This window comes from Electrophorus electricus, chromosome 3 (genome assembly GCF_041902795.1).
Source record: "Electrophorus electricus isolate QZ-2024a chromosome 3, ASM4190279v1, whole genome shotgun sequence".
NCBI classification, from domain to species: Eukaryota; Metazoa; Chordata; class Actinopteri; order Gymnotiformes; family Gymnotidae; genus Electrophorus; species Electrophorus electricus.
The window spans coordinates 8,496,288-8,514,514 of record NC_137499.1 but is presented as its reverse complement, the minus strand read 5'-3'; the positions used below and the strand labels follow the sequence as shown (position 1 = coordinate 8,514,514).

At 43.4% G+C, this 18,227-nt stretch overlaps 2 protein-coding genes across 2 annotated transcripts; one reads left to right on the top strand and one right to left on the bottom strand.

The window, feature by feature from the left end:
• Positions 1-3,542, top strand: hopx (HOP homeobox). The gene is made up of 2 exons (XM_027031466.3): positions 1-570; positions 3,091-3,542. The coding sequence occupies exons 1-2, from the start codon at positions 409-411 to the stop codon at positions 3,166-3,168; spliced, it is 240 nt and encodes a 79-aa protein (XP_026887267.1). The 5' UTR covers positions 1-408; the 3' UTR covers positions 3,169-3,542.
• Positions 3,543-6,831: 3,289 nt separating this feature from the next.
• spmap2l (sperm microtubule associated protein 2 like) lies at positions 6,832-17,956 on the bottom strand. The gene is given in 6 exon segments (XM_027031468.3): positions 6,832-7,698; positions 7,955-8,089; positions 13,052-13,193; positions 14,022-14,144; positions 15,217-15,354; positions 17,922-17,956. Coding segments are annotated over 6 exon segments (669 nt in total). The 5' UTR covers positions 17,942-17,956; the 3' UTR covers positions 6,832-7,587.
• Positions 17,957-18,227: the final 271 nt, after the last annotated feature.

Below are 18,227 nucleotides of genomic sequence, written 5' to 3'. Positions count from 1 at the left end.
AAAGCTCGTAGCCGTAGTCGTTTTCTATATCTCGGTGTGTATTTTGCGCAGAACCTTTTTAGAGTCTGCCTTTAAAACATCCAGGCGGGAGGTTGTGTGGAGTTAAAGCGAATTGGCTGTCAAAGGGGCGGTAACTGTTTAAGTTCGTTCTGCCGACCGTACGCCGTTTTACGCGCTTTTTCTTGCTCCATTAGAGCACATTTTTGCTTCTTAACTTGTTCACGGCGGCCGCAGAATAGTTCGCGGTTTCAGTTTGTGATTTGGTGCAACGTATCGTCTGTGAAGCTGTTGTTTTCTAGAAGGGTGCGCTCCTTATTTGTATGGAAACGTGGTTGTCCGTGCAGTGGTGCGACGTTTGTCCGTTTCACATCGACACGGTTTAACCCAAAGCTTGCTTTAAGGAGAAACATGGCTTCGAGTGGGAATAGCATGGCAGGCGTGGGGATGCAGCTAGCGGAGGACCAAATCAAAGTTCTGGAAGAACATTTCACGAAAGTCAGCAAGCATCCGGACGAAACTACGCTGATGTTGATAGCGGCGGAGTGTGGGCTGTCGGAGGAAGAAACTGCGGTGAGTTGCCTAGTTCCCGCAATGCACTTATATTCTCATGATGTATAAGATAGCACGACCTTTCGCTGTGACCAGCGCTTCTGTATCTAATGTAGGCGTGCACTGCTGTACGCTATAAGAAATGATTAGTTCAGCAGATGGTTTTACAAATTGACTAAATTGTCAAACATTCAACTGCTGACTTTGCCCGTAACACCAAAACGCGTGATCCTATATAAATACCAGAAAGATTTTATTAGTAGATCATGAGAGATTATATAGGCTGCATATTTTTTCTAATGGCAAAACGGTAACTATGGTAATTTCTAAAGTATGTAAGACTGTGGGCTCAGTGCTCGTCGGATTGAGGTAATTGGGAACGTAATACAGAACATTACCACAGTGTCGTTTGTTTTTTGTTGACAACAATCACAAATATGGGCTCCCGCACTCATTCTTGCAAGCTTTTGGCAGAGAGGCGCAGAAGATGCGCTACAGGACCGGGTGTCGGCTGCATGAGCGCTCGCGCCTCACTGAAGCATGGGCGCCCTCTGCGCGCCCTCGTTGTTCCCTTTATTTAAAACGTACCGGAATGTGCGTTTTCAATGATGAATAACGTGGTATGACACAATGAAGTCATCCGGAGAAGATTCGGGTGATTTCAAGTCTTTAGTCGAGATGACCGCAACTTCTCTTTTTGGGTAGACACTTTTCCAAGATATTGTTCCAGATTAAAAAACAAATAATTACTGTATAAAAGCTGCGCTAGTACGTTGAGTGGTGGTAGTTGTATTCTTGTGTCTGAAACTTGCGTCCAGTGTATGTTCATTCGATTTAAATAGCAAATATGCCCCTGGTAAAGTGAGAATGAATAAGCGCTTCCTTGCCTTGAGCACTTTATTTGAATATTAAAAAGTTAAAGCACATAGCATCGGATTTAAATATGCCCGCAGCAGACGCTACGCCACACGTGAACTTTTTAGAACAGCTCGCATCTCTCTGTGTCTCTCAAACAGGTTTAGCCTGCCTACAGTTCTCAGGGCAGACATATTAAGGTGTGACAGGGTGGAGACTGAGTGTTTGGCCATGGGTAAAACTGGCTCCACTCTTTGTCTAGTCTGACTCTATTTAAAAACCCAAACAAACAAAAACAAACATGGACCCACCCTGTTTTTAGCGTGAGTCTGTATCTACCACATTAATAAGTGAAGGTCACCTTGTGGGTAAGTGCAGGACCCATACTTATCAATAGTCCAGAACAAGAGCGTATGACTGTTTATGTTAGCTGATCTGGGTTCAGCTCATTGATCAGCAGTAAAGAACTGGATTTAGCAGCAGAACCTACCCAGAAAGCACCGAGAGCTGTTCCCATTTCAAAGCCGTTTATAAGCGAGTGTTCGGACTGAAACACCCACTCCCCATTCTCCCCTCCTCAACTTGCACTGTGAAGTGGCCACTTGTGAAATGCAGGTGTAATGTTTGTCCCAGTGGTCAGTGGAAGTTTGAGAGGGTATGTTAACAGGACTATTGAAACAGGGATGACCACTGCTCAATGTTTCAGTGCAAAACTACATTTTTCCCCAAGGTTATTAAAATGGTCCAAAGATGATAGTTTAATTAAGATACTTTAGCACTATATTCTTTGCTTATTAGGCATGTTCTTGTTCATTTTTGCTAATTTAGAGACTATAAAAGCCACACCTGTTTCATGTGCTGTCTGGGCAGAGACAGCCCAGCAATGGTTAATGGTTATGTTTAGAAGGATTCAATTATATATCATGACCTGAACTCTCAGTTGTGAGACACACTAATCTCACAGGTTTAGCAGCACTCCAGAAATAGTGACGATGAATTGTGGCAGGAGTGCTACTATATTGTGAAGAAAATAAAATAATATTCAATTGCTTATAAAAAAGCAAAAATTTACATAAACATTTGCACACATACAGGCTCTGATCTTGGACCAGACAATTTCTCTCTACCCCCTCAGATAGAACCAGAAAACTGCACTTAGATCAGCATCCAACAGCGTCTGCTGCTGTTGTCCACAGTCACAACACAATGCAAACATAGTCTACTAGTATTTAAATTGACCCTGTGGCTGCTGCTCCTTGTGGGAAATAGCAGAGCTTCTTTCTCTCTCCCTGTCTCTCACACACAGTACTCATAGCAGGAATTTCTCATACTTTTTTTGACATGACTACTTACAATATTTCCCAAAAAGGGGCGTTGGATATTTTGTAAAAGAGGTTTAGTAACTTCTAGTGTGGGCTGTGACTACCGGACCTCAGGTTTACTCACTGTGTAACTGTCAACGTATTAAGAATAAGATAAACAGAGCTGAGGGCATGTCACCAGGATGTAGTCACTGAGAACACACTGCTGACAGCATCTATGATTCAATTTGCATTTATTTGATCATTTCAATGGTTTTGCAATCTATACAAGCAGTTTTGTGCTCTATCCATGTGATTAAGGATTACAAAACTGATAAAATCATTGTCAGGAAACTAACATTTCTTCATTCTCTGTGTTCTGCAGAAATGGTTTAGGCAGCGTAATGCTCAGTGGAGGCAATCAGAGGGCCTACCTGCTGAACTGGGATCAGTGAAAGACTGACGGAGAAAGAATCATGCCCCCACACACACAATCAGAGGGCCTGCCAGCTGAACTGGGATCAGTGAAAGACTGAAGGAGAAGGGCACACAATTCCATTGCTCATCTGTATCATTTTCCTTTGTGTCTTTCAATCTTTTTCCATCCTGCTTTCTCATCCTTAAATGGTAGTGTAAGATAGATGCTGAATGGATACTTTGTATCCTCTCTCTTGCTTGTTGTCACTATGCAGACGTTTTGATGATTGTTACTTATTTTGTGTTCATAGGTTAAATGTGAACTATATATATTTTTTATTGCAAGCATAACAATCATGTTTACATAAATAAACTGTATATATGTGTATATAAAAAGCATATATAAAAAGCTTCACTGAACAGTGTTCCACAGTACTACATGCCTGGTATAGTGTAACATGTCAAGCAAAACCAAGTTTCCTTTTAATTATAATTTGGAAGTTAATGTGCAGCTTTAAAGCACCTTTTAGATCCCAAGGATGTTGCCTTGAATTGAAGCACTAAGACCCTAAAGTTATTAACATCTTGCTCAAGGATTGACAATTATTCTTGAGTATTTTTTACTACTGGTACAGGGACAAAGAGAAGTGTATACAGTTTGTGCATCAGACACACAGTGTGTACAGTCTATGGTCTGATGAAACAAACAACTAAAAACAAAAGGCTGTAGGCTTTATTTCAGAAAACAACTAACAAAAAAAAAAAAGCAATAGTACCTCTACACAAACATATGAAAAAAATGGCAAAAAAAAGGCAAAAATATTTTTGCTCCAACCAAACAAGCCTAAACCTCTCAAACGACAACTAAATGTACAGTGTCTCATTTTTCTTGATGAATAATAATCTCTTTTGGGTTGTGAAGTGTGTTTGGATGGCCTGTGTTGTGGGAAAGAGCTGGGACTCTGTGGGTAACCTTGGCAAGAGGACGCACGGGATCTGCTGTGGCTGTGCCTGTTGCTACGACGACTCAACAGACACATGTAGAATCCATCACTAGGGGTGGAACAGGGGCACAGAGGGAGGGAGAAAAATAGAGGTGAGGAAGAATGAAAATGGATAAAAGGAATGAAGAATCTGAATATTAGAAGAGGAAGATTGGAAAGAGGGTGAAAAATAAATGTTGGGGAAAGATAGAGACATAAGAGTTGGATCGTTCTCTCTCTGCTCCAGGAAGAGATCCTACTACTTTGTTATGCCAAAGCTGATGAGAACTGAGGGGACCCTGTGTCCACCACTGTATCTGCACATATTATCTACAAGAAAAAGCTGTTATTTCATAACAGTCAGATCAGAGGTTTCTTAGTCAGTCCTTCATGACCCCGAGGCAGGTCAGCGAGGGCTATGGCACACTGACTGGATCAGGGACAAGGCTTCCCAGTGTTCTTCAACACTGCTCCCAGGGTGACTCAACACTGCACATTTTAGATGTCTGTCTCACCCAACACATATGATTCTACTCATCAGCTCTTTAGCAGAGTGCTTTATAAGTTGAAAAAAAACATGTCTCGAGAGAAAGAGACCGAGACACAGAGACAGACATAAAAACACAGAGGCAGAAGGAGAAAGAGACAGGACCCCCCCCCAACACATTTTTATGGTTACATCCATAGCGACAACATGGAAAAATAGTTAAGAGTGTATGTAAATGCAGCCACCTAACGCATCACAAAACGCAGACACGGGTGGTGTGATGAACCCCCTCCATGTTCTCTGATAGCACGCGGCTGCTGGGGTTTGCTGAGAGGAGTTAAAGCACAAACACTGCCAGGAAGCTGAAGAGATAAATAGTAAATACTGCCAGGGAGCTGAGGAGTTAAAGCGTAAACACTGCCAGGGAGCTGAGGAGTTAAAGCGAACACACTGCCAGGGAGCTGAGGAGTTAAAGCGTAAACACTGCCAGGGAGCTGAGGAGTTAAAGCGTACACACTGCCAGGGAGCTGAGGAGTTAAAGCGTAAACACTGCCAGGGAGCTGAGGAGTTAAAGCGTACACACTGCCAGGGAGCTGAGGAGTTAAAGCGTAAACACTGCCAGGGAGCTGAGGAGTTGAAGCGTAAACACTGCCAGGGAGCTGAGGAGTTGAAGCGTAAACACTGCCAGGGAGCTGAGGAGTTAAAGCGTACACACTGCCAGGGAGCTGAGGAGTTAAAGCGTACACACTGCCAGGGAGCTGAGGAGTTGAAGCGTAAACACTGCCAGGGAGCTGAGGAGTTGAAGCGTAAACACTGCCAGGGAGCTGAGGAGTTGAAGCGTACACACTGCCAGGGAGCTGAGGAGTTAAAGCGTACACACTGCCAGGGAGCTGAGGAGTTAAAGCGTACACACTGCCAGGGAGCTGAGGAGTTAAAGCGTACACACTGCCAGGGAGCTGAGGAGTTAAAGCGTAAACACTGCCAGGGAGCTGAGGAGTTGAAGCGTAAACACTGCCAGGGAGCTGAGGAGTTAAAGCGTACACACTGCCAGGGAGCTGAGGAGTTAAAGCGTACACACTGCCAGGGAGCTGAGGAGTTAAAGCGTACACACTGCCAGGGAGCTGAGGAGTTAAAGCGTAAACACTGCCAGGGAGCTGAGGAGTTAAAGCGTAAACACTGCCAGGGAGCTGAGGAGTTGAAGCGTACACACTGCCAGGGAGCTGAGGAGTTAAAGCGTACACACTGCCAGGGAGCTGAGGAGTTAAAGCGTACACACTGCCAGGGAGCTGAGGAGTTAAAGCGTACACACTGCCAGGGAGCTGAGGAGTTAAAGCGTACACACTGCCAGGGAGCTGAGGAGTTAAAGCGTACACACTGCCAGGGAGCTGAGGAGTTAAAGCGTACACACTGCCAGGGAGCTGAGGAGTTAAAGCGTACACACTGCCAGGGAGCTGAGGAGTTAAAGCGTACACACTGCCAGGGAGCTGAGGAGTTGAAGCGTACACACTGCCAGGGAGCTGAGGAGTTGAAGCGTACACACTGCCAGGGAGCTGAGGAGTTAAAGCGTACACACTGCCAGGGAGCTGAGGAGTTAAAGCGTACACACTGCCAGGGAGCTGAGGAGTTAAAGCGTACACACTGCCAGGGAGCTGAGGAGTTAAAGCGTACACACTGCCAGGGAGCTGAGGAGTTAAAGCGTACACACTGCCAGGGAGCTGAGGAGTTAAAGCGTACACACTGCCAGGGAGCTGAGGAGTTAAAGCGTACACACTGCCAGGGAGCTGAGGAGTTAAAGCGTACACACTGCCAGGGAGCTGAGGAGTTAAAGCGTACACACTGCCAGGGAGCTGAGGAGTTAAAGCGTACACACTGCCAGGGAGCTGAGGAGTTAAAGCGTAAACACTGCCAGGGAGCTGAGGAGTTAAAGTGTAAACACTGCCAGGGAGCTGAGGAGTTAAAGTGTAAACACTGCCAGGGAGCTGAGGAGTTGAAGCGTAAACACTGCCAGGGAGCTGAGGAGTTGAAGCGTAAACACTGCCAGGGAGCTGAGGAGTTGAAGCGTACACACTGCCAGGGAGCTGAGGAGTTGAAGCGTAAACACTGCCAGGGAGCTGAGGAGTTAAAGCGTACACACTGCCAGGGAGCTGAGGAGTTAAAGCGTACACACTGCCAGGGAGCTGAGGAGTTAAAGCGTACACACTGCCAGGGAGCTGAGGAGTTAAAGCGTACACACTGCCAGGGAGCTGAGGAGTTAAAGCGTACACACTGCCAGGGAGCTGAGGAGTTAAAGCGTACACACTGCCAGGGAGCTGAGGAGTTAAAGCGTAAACACTGCCAGGGAGCTGAGGAGTTAAAGCGTACACACTGCCAGGGAGCTGAGGAGTTAAAGCGTACACACTGCCAGGGAGCTGAGGAGTTAAAGCGTAAACACTGCCAGGGAGCTGAGGAGTTAAAGCGTACACACTGCCAGGGAGCTGAGGAGTTAAAGCGTACACACTGCCAGGGAGCTGAGGAGTTAAAGCGTACACACTGCCAGGGAGCTGAGGAGTTAAAGCCTAAACACTGCCAGGGAGCTGAGGAGTTGAAGCGTACACACTGCCAGGGAGCTGAGGAGTTAAAGCGTAAACACTGCCAGGGAGCTGAGGAGTTAAAGCGTACACACTGCCAGGGAGCTGAGGAGTTAAAGCGCAAACACTGTCAGGGAGCTGAGGAGTTAAAGCGTACACACTGCCAGGGAGCTGGCTTCTTAAAATAATGCAATGCTTCCACTTCAAACAGACAAATGATTGAAAAAGAGAAGAAAAAGAAAGTGAGAGAAAGAGCATGAAAACCTATTGGACAGAACAGGGTAAATAAAAGAACTCAGAATATTCTTTGTCTGTACTTCTTACTGCAGTCATTTATTATATCCACCACTTTTTTTCCCCTCGGTCTCTGTTCTGTGACCACTCTAGCAATGCTGTATGTATGTGCATATAGCCCCTCTCTCTCTGTCTCAGAGGCAGCCTTGGTCTCGGGGAGGGATGTAGTCTTTAGCAAGGAGCTTTGGCATGGATAGTGCTCTCACACGAGCACTAGCAGTGGCCTTCCTTGCTTCCTTTGATACCTGCAAGCCAAAAAATATGTCTTCAAATCAGCATTTAATTTTTAGCAATATAAGAGAAGTCCTGGATTGTCTATCTTATTTACAGGAAAACAGCCACACACATGCAAGTTATAGACAGAACCAGGCACTGCTGCCATGCACACCTGCGTGCAGATGTACACACACACACGTACATACTCATATGCGCACACGCATGCACACGTATGTACTCATATGCATGCACATTACACACTCACATGCACATGTGTGCACTCACAGGCCGGATGGGGCTCTCAGGTGGCCCATGCTGATAGAACAGGCTGCTCTCTCTTAGTTTGGGCAGACACAGCTGCTCCAGTCTGGGGCTTGGCTGAGCCTTTTTAGCCGCATATGTGACATTCGTTTCTATTGTCTGAAACACACATGCATACAATATGAATGCATAACTCAAAATGACTACATGCAGATCCATCTTGTAAATTGTTTATTCTCTTCCTTGTCAAGTTCTTTATAATTGTTCTTTATAATTGTGTGTTTTTATATAAATGTATTTAAAGTTATTTTTCTTCTCCCCTTAACGCTCCCAGAAGATTTCATCACCGTCTTTGAGAAGGTTTCAGTAATCTGCCAGTCTTATTCCTCTGTTCCCACTCCTCCCTCCAGTCCTTTTCATCTGTTCCCACTCTTTCCTACAATCCTTTTCATCTGTTCCCACTCTTTCCTACAATCCTTTTCCTCTGTTCCCACTCTTTCCTCCAGTCCTTTTCCTCTGTTCCCACTCTTTCCTACAATCCTTTTCCTCTGTTCCCACTCTTACAACCAGTGTTCCTTCCTCTACATCCAATTCTCTGGCTTCTTTTTCTCCTCTCTCTTCAGACGAAATTCTTCAATCCTGACTTCCAGCAATCTGACTACATATCCGCTGGATCCCATTCCTTCCACTCTGTTCCACATGATCTCAAGAGATCTGCTTCCTTTCATCTCCCTCATCATCAGCAACTCCTTATCCTCTGGAAATGTAACGACTGTGTTCAAAACCGCCAGGGTGATCCCAATCCTCAAGAAAGAAACACTCGACAGCTCCAACATAAGCAATTATAGACCAGTATCACTTCTCTCTTTCTTCTTAAAAGCCCTTGAATGAGCAGTTTACAATCAATTATCTCTTTTCCTCACCCAGAACCAGCTCCATGATACCCATCAGTCTGCTACAGACCAGCACATTCAATACAAACAGTCCTCATAGCAGTGATGGAAAAATGTCATGCTACTAAAGCTGCCAAACTGTCATATGTCTTGATTCTTCTGGACCTTTCAGTAGCCTTTGACAGAGTAAACCACAACATTCTCCACTCTCTTCTCTCCAGCCTAGGTGTGACTGGCTTTGCATGGAAATGGTTTCAGTCCTATCTGAAGGGATGGTCATATCAGGTAACATGGAGAGGACCCACATCCAAACCATGTAGACTCTCCACCGGTGTCCCCGGGACTCAATATTAGGCCCTTTTCTATTCTCCTTGCATACTCGTTCTCTTGGAGATGTAATATCTTCTGATGGCTTCTCCTACCCCTGCTAACACCCAATTATATCTTTCTTTTCCACCCTCCGACACGCAGGTCTCCAGTCGTATCTTAGCATGCTTGACTGACATTGCATCATGGATGAAAGCCCACCAGTCAACCCCAGTAAAACAGAGCTTCTTTCTGTACATCCCAGGAACTCCCAGCCCTTACCATGATCTCGCAGTTCCCTTTGAGAACTTCGTGGTATCACCATCTGAAGCTGCTCATAGCCTGGGTATTGTTTGGACAACAAGTTGTCGTTCTAAACTCATGTTTCAAATCTGACCTGGTCTTGCAGATTTCTCCTTTGTAACATGCGAAGGATTTGGCCGTTTCTCTCACAGGAAGCTGCCCAGGTGCTTGTACAGTACTTTTGTGATCTCAAAGCTAGACTACTGCAACTCGCTACTTTCTGGTTTTACTTTAAGAGCAGCAGCACGACTGGTCTTCAGTCTTCCAAAGTTCACACGTTACTCCACTGCTTTACTTCCTTCATTGGCATCCAGTAGCTGCATGCATCAGATTTAAGACATTGTTGCTACAAAGCCAAAAATGGACTAGCCCCTCCATATATGATGTCAATGGTCAAAGCCCGATCCATACTGTTTGACTACTCTGAACCTCAAGTGCGGCTCGGCTTGAAATACCATGCTTCAAGTCTCATGGAAGACAAGCATGGAGACTATTCTCTGTCCTGCCTCCCAGATGGTGGAATGAACTTCCTTTAGCTGAGTCCGTTCCGGTCTTCAAAAGCAGACTGAAGACCCATCTATTTGTGGATTATTTAAATGACCACTGACCCTGCTCCTATGTTGACTAACTAAAACCCTAGTACTTATTGTAGAGTATTGTTTATTGCACTAATGTTGATTGCTCCTATGTTGACTAACTTATCTAGTACTTATTGTTTATTGCACTGATTGTTGCCTGAGAGAAAGCTTATGTATCTTGCACTTCTAGGCATCAGCATTGAGCCCTGTATTTCAACAGTATTATAGTTCAATGATATATTGAACTCTAACCTACTGAACTGGCTAGGATGTATTCTATGAGTAAATGACAAAGCACTTCTTATAAGTCACTCTGGATAAGAGCGTCTGCTAAATGCCGTAAACGTAAATGTAATTTTTAAAATACATCTTTTTAAAAGGGTCCTGCCCCCTCGTGGGGCTCGAAGAAATTGCAGTGAGTGCACGGTGAAAGAAAATTGCAAAAAGTAAATATTTTAATGATTGTCATATAAGTGTTATTTTCATAATATGATATTTTATTTGTTTCACAATCTACTGGTGATAGCTAAAAATTTACCAAACTGACTACTTTCAAAGACCATATATTCAACTAGCATTATTGTGAGTTACTGGGAGTTACTGGGAGTGTGTCTGACCTGGCGGTTGCTTCTGAAGTTGGGATGGGTGGATTTGGGTTGGGCAAGCTGGAGAAGACGTGGAGAGATGACCGCATTCAGTGCACTGTTTCAGTAATCTGCCAGTCTTATTCCTCTGTTCCCACTCCTCCCTCCAGTCCTTTTCATCTGTTCCCACTCTTTCCTACAATCCTTTTCATCTGTTCCCACTCTTTCCTACAATCCTTTTCCTCTGTTCCCACTCTTTCCTCCAGTCCTTTTCCTCTGTTCCCACTCTTTCCTACAATCCTTTTCCTCTGTTCCCACTCTTACAACCAGTGTTCCTTCCTCTACATCCAATTCTCTGGCTTCTTTTTCTCCTCTCTCTTCAGACGAAATTCTTCAATCCTGACTTCCAGCAATCTGACTACATATCCGCTGGATCCCATTCCTTCCACTCTGTTCCACATGATCTCAAGAGATCTGCTTCCTTTCATCTCCCTCATCATCAGCAACTCCTTATCCTCTGGAAATGTAACGACTGTGTTCAAAACCGCCAGGGTGATCCCAATCCTCAAGAAAGAAACACTCGACAGCTCCAACATAAGCAATTATAGACCAGTATCACTTCTCTCTTTCTTCTTAAAAGCCCTTGAATGAGCAGTTTACAATCAATTATCTCTTTTCCTCACCCAGAACCAGCTCCATGATACCCATCAGTCTGCTACAGACCAGCACATTCAATACAAACAGTCCTCATAGCAGTGATGGAAAAATGTCATGCTACTAAAGCTGCCAAACTGTCATATGTCTTGATTCTTCTGGACCTTTCAGTAGCCTTTGACAGAGTAAACCACAACATTCTCCACTCTCTTCTCTCCAGCCTAGGTGTGACTGGCTTTGCATGGAAATGGTTTCAGTCCTATCTGAAGGGATGGTCATATCAGGTAACATGGAGAGGACCCACATCCAAACCATGTAGACTCTCCACCGGTGTCCCCGGGACTCAATATTAGGCCCTTTTCTATTCTCCTTGCATACTCGTTCTCTTGGAGATGTAATATCTTCTGATGGCTTCTCCTACCCCTGCTAACACCCAATTATATCTTTCTTTTCCACCCTCCGACACGCAGGTCTCCAGTCGTATCTTAGCATGCTTGACTGACATTGCATCATGGATGAAAGCCCACCAGTCAACCCCAGTAAAACAGAGCTTCTTTCTGTACATCCCAGGAACTCCCAGCCCTTACCATGATCTCGCAGTTCCCTTTGAGAACTTCGTGGTATCACCATCTGAAGCTGCTCATAGCCTGGGTATTGTTTGGACAACAAGTTGTCGTTCTAAACTCATGTTTCAAATCTGACCTGGTCTTGCAGATTTCTCCTTTGTAACATGCGAAGGATTTGGCCGTTTCTCTCACAGGAAGCTGCCCAGGTGCTTGTACAGTACTTTTGTGATCTCAAAGCTAGACTACTGCAACTCGCTACTTTCTGGTTTTACTTTAAGAGCAGCAGCACGACTGGTCTTCAGTCTTCCAAAGTTCACACGTTACTCCACTGCTTTACTTCCTTCATTGGCATCCAGTAGCTGCATGCATCAGATTTAAGACATTGTTGCTACAAAGCCAAAAATGGACTAGCCCCTCCATATATGATGTCAATGGTCAAAGCCCGATCCATACTGTTTGACTACTCTGAACCTCAAGTGCGGCTCGGCTTGAAATACCATGCTTCAAGTCTCATGGAAGACAAGCATGGAGACTATTCTCTGTCCTGCCTCCCAGATGGTGGAATGAACTTCCTTTAGCTGAGTCCGTTCCGGTCTTCAAAAGCAGACTGAAGACCCATCTATTTGTGGATTATTTAAATGACCACTGACCCTGCTCCTATGTTGACTAACTAAAACCCTAGTACTTATTGTAGAGTATTGTTTATTGCACTAATGTTGATTGCTCCTATGTTGACTAACTTATCTAGTACTTATTGTTTATTGCACTGATTGTTGCCTGAGAGAAAGCTTATGTATCTTGCACTTCTAGGCATCAGCATTGAGCCCTGTATTTCAACAGTATTATAGTTCAATGATATATTGAACTCTAACCTACTGAACTGGCTAGGATGTATTCTATGAGTAAATGACAAAGCACTTCTTATAAGTCACTCTGGATAAGAGCGTCTGCTAAATGCCGTAAACGTAAATGTAATTTTTAAAATACATCTTTTTAAAAGGGTCCTGCCCCCTCGTGGGGCTCGAAGAAATTGCAGTGAGTGCACGGTGAAAGAAAATTGCAAAAAGTAAATATTTTAATGATTGTCATATAAGTGTTATTTTCATAATATGATATTTTATTTGTTTCACAATCTACTGGTGATAGCTAAAAATTTACCAAACTGACTACTTTCAAAGACCATATATTCAACTAGCATTATTGTGAGTTACTGGGAGTTACTGGGAGTGTGTCTGACCTGGCGGTTGCTTCTGAAGTTGGGATGGGTGGATTTGGGTTGGGCAAGCTGGAGAAGACGTGGAGAGATGACCGCATTCAGTGCACTGAAGCTAATGTGCCATACAGGACAACTGTATTCACACCACTCTGAGTGAGGAGGGCTGGTCTTACACACACACACACACACACACACACACACACACAACGAGAAAGTTATAACGATACCACACAAGTGAGAAGGGCTGACCACACAAGCCCACACCCACCCCCAACCCCACATCCAAAAAACAAACTTAGTCTTACCAGTCTGAGTAAGAAGGGTTAGTCTCTCTCGGACAAATTACACTCTCAATGGAAATTATCTACAAGAAATGTTTTAGCCTTAATCTGTGTAAAACAAACTCATACATAGAATTCAACCAAACACACTTTTTGAGACTTTCATAAAAGGCAGTGCTCTATGTTCAGTTAGTCTTAACTGTATCTGGTCTGAAACAAATATCTACAAATCCAGAAATCCATCCTATTTCCTGCACATGCGTTTTCTACTAAACAATGTTACATATCGGAAACCTCAGACAGATCAGAGGAATACCATTCTGCTACTACTGCGGATGTTTGGACTTCTGCCTACAGAGCATTTGTAATGAAGTGTACAGAAAATAGCTACCTCATGTCTCCATCAGAGATGTGTCTCAAGAAAGTCTGTGAAAGTGGGTTTATGTAATTTTATTTTAAAAACTTTCAGGGGTCTCTTATTAATGGTAGCTATTAATAAGAGATCCAGCAGATCTGTGCCACACAGAGACCTTTTGTCTCACAACTTTTCTCTCCCACCATCCCAGGGCCTCACTTGTTCAATCTCCTCTCTCTCCTTCTTTTTGCTTGTGTGGACTCTAATTTTAGCTCGTTATGGCTCATGGGGTCTCTGTTGACTACTGGTTGTGCTCCTTAATGTGTAGTGTGCTGCTTCCTGTGCAATCATTTACCTCACTTCCTGGAAGCTCCTGGACCGGGACCTTGGGGTGGCCAGGCGGACGACATGTTCATACTGTGCTACACAAGACAAAGGATGGCTCTTCCTCACCCTCCTGTCTTCCTCCTCCTCCCTACTGGATAATAGGAGGAAGTTTAGGTCTGTGACAAAATCCACCATTTCAAATGCTAACAACAGGAAAAGGATCGCAAGGTAAATGTTGGGGAAAAAACAGCCTCAGGTGTGGAGACAATTTCAACAAACTCATCAGCATAACTACTCATGTCAGGCATTTATAAACTCCAAGTCCAGAAGTGCCTGGAGCCAGTAGTCTGGACAAAGAACAGTGTGAAAGACAAAATGAAGTTTCCTTATTAACTTATGAGGATTTACTGCACATGCGATGCAGGAGTGGGCACACTGCTCTCCTGTAGTCCAGCAGTGGTACAGGTAGCTGAAACTGCCTGAAACTTCCATTTAAAGAACACAAGTCTCTTCTTCCAGTTCATCAATTACATCACAAATACGGTAAAGAGAGTGAGTTAGTGTGTGAGGAGCGTTGTGTGGTGGTGGTGTTTTGGGTTGGGGTTTTTTTAGTAATCAGAATTTATCATTAATACTGTAAAAACAGAATATTACATTATCATCATCATCCTTATTATTTACAAATGTATAAGATGTTGACAAGGTTAAAAATGATTAAACTGAGAAGTTGCATTGCTTTCCTACAGTAGTTTATTCTGGAGGTTACTTTCCATAATGATGACAAAAAGCCATGGGGTCCAATAACCAACCATTGGTCTCGCTATGACATCTCTACAAAATGGTGTATGGCCTGATAGCAAGCCTGCTAAAGCTTTTCTTGAAGTCACCGATTCTTTCGGTGACAAGGGGGTAGCGATTAACACACAGTGTGTGTTTATACAACATAGCAAAACGGCAAAAGGGTGAAGTCACTGAGGTGTTTCATGTTTTTACACCCTCTGGTAAAAGTGGCTTGGTCCCATACATCCAGCTGAGTGGTGTAGGCCATGCTAGATGATCAGATTTTGGGTTTCTGAGATCAGTAAAACAGTAATATGAGACTTGCAAAAGAAACAAACATTGTGCTGAACTTGTAAAGCAAAACTTACCAAACTCTATACAATACCTATTAGCTAATAACAATAATGGTCTCTTTAGAAACAGTTTGTAGTAATGAGCCCTACCATAGCTGTTCTTGGTGGAAAGCAAAGAAGTCTTTCTTGTGTTGTGCAAGAGCCTGAAGCCTTGGTGTTGGAACGGCTTCTAAGGCTGCTTAGGTCACTGGCCATATGGGCTCCTGGTTGCCCCATGTCAGCTTCCTCCTGCAGGGAACACACCCACGATGGAAAGGGTACAATACCCTGAGCTGCAGGGTATTCTGTACATATGCCTTTTTTCCAGTCAATTTGTAAGAAAGGGAATAAATAAATAAATAAATAAATATTATATATATATATATATATATATATATATATATATATATATATATATATATATATATATATATATATATATGAAAATTCCCCATTGGAGGATGTTATGATCCGTGGAATTTCTGGATTTACACATGGTTTTGTGTCAAGGACAGAGTATGAGGTTCACTGCCCCAAGAGTACGGCACACCTCCAGACAAGTTTAGGGTGTTCAATGGTAAAAATAAAGAAAAAGGAAAATAAATAACTTTTAATGTAAACAGCAATTCAGTGGGACTCTAATAACATCTGTTGCAAAAAGCAATATATAAATAAATTTTATTAATACTCCTCAGGCAATAATCAACAGTCCTATTAATTAACATTGAACTAGGCTTCAGCACCAGGCTGAAATAAAACTGGATGCTACTCAGTCAGCAGACAATCATGAATTGAGTAAAGCTGCCATCTCCCCCATCTTCACCCCCATAAATACAGGGAGCCCTACCCTGGGCTAAACCAATATCTCAGGCAGGTGACTCTACAGAAGAGCAACAAAATTGATCTCACCCCTGTGCACAGTTCAATGGCCACTACATCTATACATTTACCAGTAAATCTGAACATTTATTGACTGCTTTTTTCTCTATAGGTATTCTTCTTTGGCAGCTCCCCCTACCCTCGTATAAACAAATACAACACACTCATGGGGACATTAAAGGACTGCTGCAAGTTGGAATGCTACTACACAAGCAACCAGAGTGTGGGAGGGTATATGCAGAGCATGTGGGAACTATTGATTGTTTGACACCCAACACCTAGACTAACACTGAAACATCTAGCAGCTCAGTATTCTGACTTCCACAACTGGCAACTGCAGTCAAGTAGAGATCAACAAAGTACAACACAAATGCTATGGCAAGGGGGAGCCAGCACAAAAGGACAGAAGGTAGACATCTCCTCCACACCCTAAAATTGCGAACAAAGACCCAATGAGACACAAACAGCAACAGTGATACTTGAGATTCTTGGCTACAAGATGTTCATCATCAGGGAACAGTATCCTCTGAGGAGAAGGAGGTTGGAAGCCAGGATAAAGGCAATATGGAGAGAAGTCAGCCAGCTATCAGAACTGCAGAGTGTGATGAAAGTACCTGAGGTCTTGGAGACTACCAAGCAAAGATTAACAACTCTGGCTGTTATACAGTAATGACATTGGAATGTCCTTTGGAATGCATAAGTGTGGTCGGGTGGTTACAAGGAAAGGAAAGGTAACCAGAACTGACGGGATCGTACTACCGGAAGGTAACATAGCAGACGTTGAGGACAGCTAGACGTACCTTGGATTCCCTCAGAAAAATGGAAATTAAGAAGAGGCCACAAGAAAAGCAGCCACAGCCAAAGAGAGTGAGGCAAATCCTGAGAAATCAGCTGAATGGGATGAACAAGATCCGGGCTAACAACACTTACACTTTGCCAGTCATCAGATATCCCACTGATGTAATAAGATAGCCTAAGTAGGAGATAGAAGTCACTGACATCAAGACAAGGAAAGTTTCCACAATGCATGGAGGGTTTCATCCCAAATCCAGCACTCTGAGACTGTACACTAAGTGGAAGGAAGGTGACCAAGAACTAATGAGCATCAGGATTAAACGACAGCATTGAAGCACTAATCATGGCAGCACAGGAACAAGCTCTGAATACGAGATCAATAGAGGCAGGACCCCAGATGCAGGCTATGTAAAGATGTCCCTGAGACAATCCAGCATATAACTGCAGTATGCAAGATTCTACCAGGCAGGGCATACATGTAACGCAATAACTAAGTGGCTGGTATAGTTTACAGAAACATATGTGTTGAGTACCGGCTGGAGGTTCTAGGGTCAGAGTGGAACACACCCCCAGAGGTTGTGGAGAATGACCGTGCTAAGATCTGGTGGAACAAAATGGTAATGGATAACAAACTGGACATAGTTGTGATGGACAAACAGCAGAAGATGGCCGTAGTGATAGATGTGGCAATACCAAGCGATAAAAACCTCAGTAACAAGAAAGAAGAAAAGGTCAATAAATACCAAGGGCTGAAAGAAGAGCTAGAAGAGATGTGGAAGGTGAAGGCAAGAGTTGTTACAGTGGTAACTGTAGTACTAATGGCCATGACTCCCATAACTGGGAGAATGGCTCCAGCAGATCCCTGGAAAAACATCTGAGATCTCAGTCCAGAAGAGTGCAGTCCTAGGAACAGCTAAGATACTATGCAGGACCCTCAAGCTGCCAAGCTACATCCCAAGATATCTATATTTATGCACCTGAACATATGTTTGCTGTATTCATAGGTTTGCATAAACAATAATGCAAGTGCATAATTGCATTTAGTATAAATGTTTCTGTGAAGCATCCAACTAACAGAGCTTAAACTCAGAACAGCCCTACGTGCACACAAAATAACATGAAGGTGACAGGTAGGGCCTTACCCAGGTGTTGTGACCCACATCGATTTAGATTCTTTATGTTGAGCAAGCTGTAAGATTCTAAGGGGAGCCACAAATAACTTTATCAAAACAAATGTAACAAGATCTAAACAAAACATGCAACATGAATATGTTGAGATTTTTATGTTAATACCTTACCTGTTAGATGGGTTTGAGTTGAACTCTCAGAACAAATAATAAAAAAAAAAGATATAAGATCCAATAACACTTAAACGCTATTATGAAATCAAATGTCATTACATATCACTGCATAAAGATAATTTTATATATATAATAAAAACAATTACT

Bases quoted from the DNA above. Each gene is read 5' to 3' on its own strand.
- hopx (XM_027031466.3), top strand. From the start codon at position 409: ATGGCTTCGAGTGGGAATAGCATGGCAGGCGTGGGGATGCAGCTAGCG. The intron at 571-3,090 runs GTGAGTTGCCTA...TGTGTTCTGCAG, and splicing joins TGTCGGAGGAAGAAACTGCG to AAATGGTTTAGGCAGCGTAA.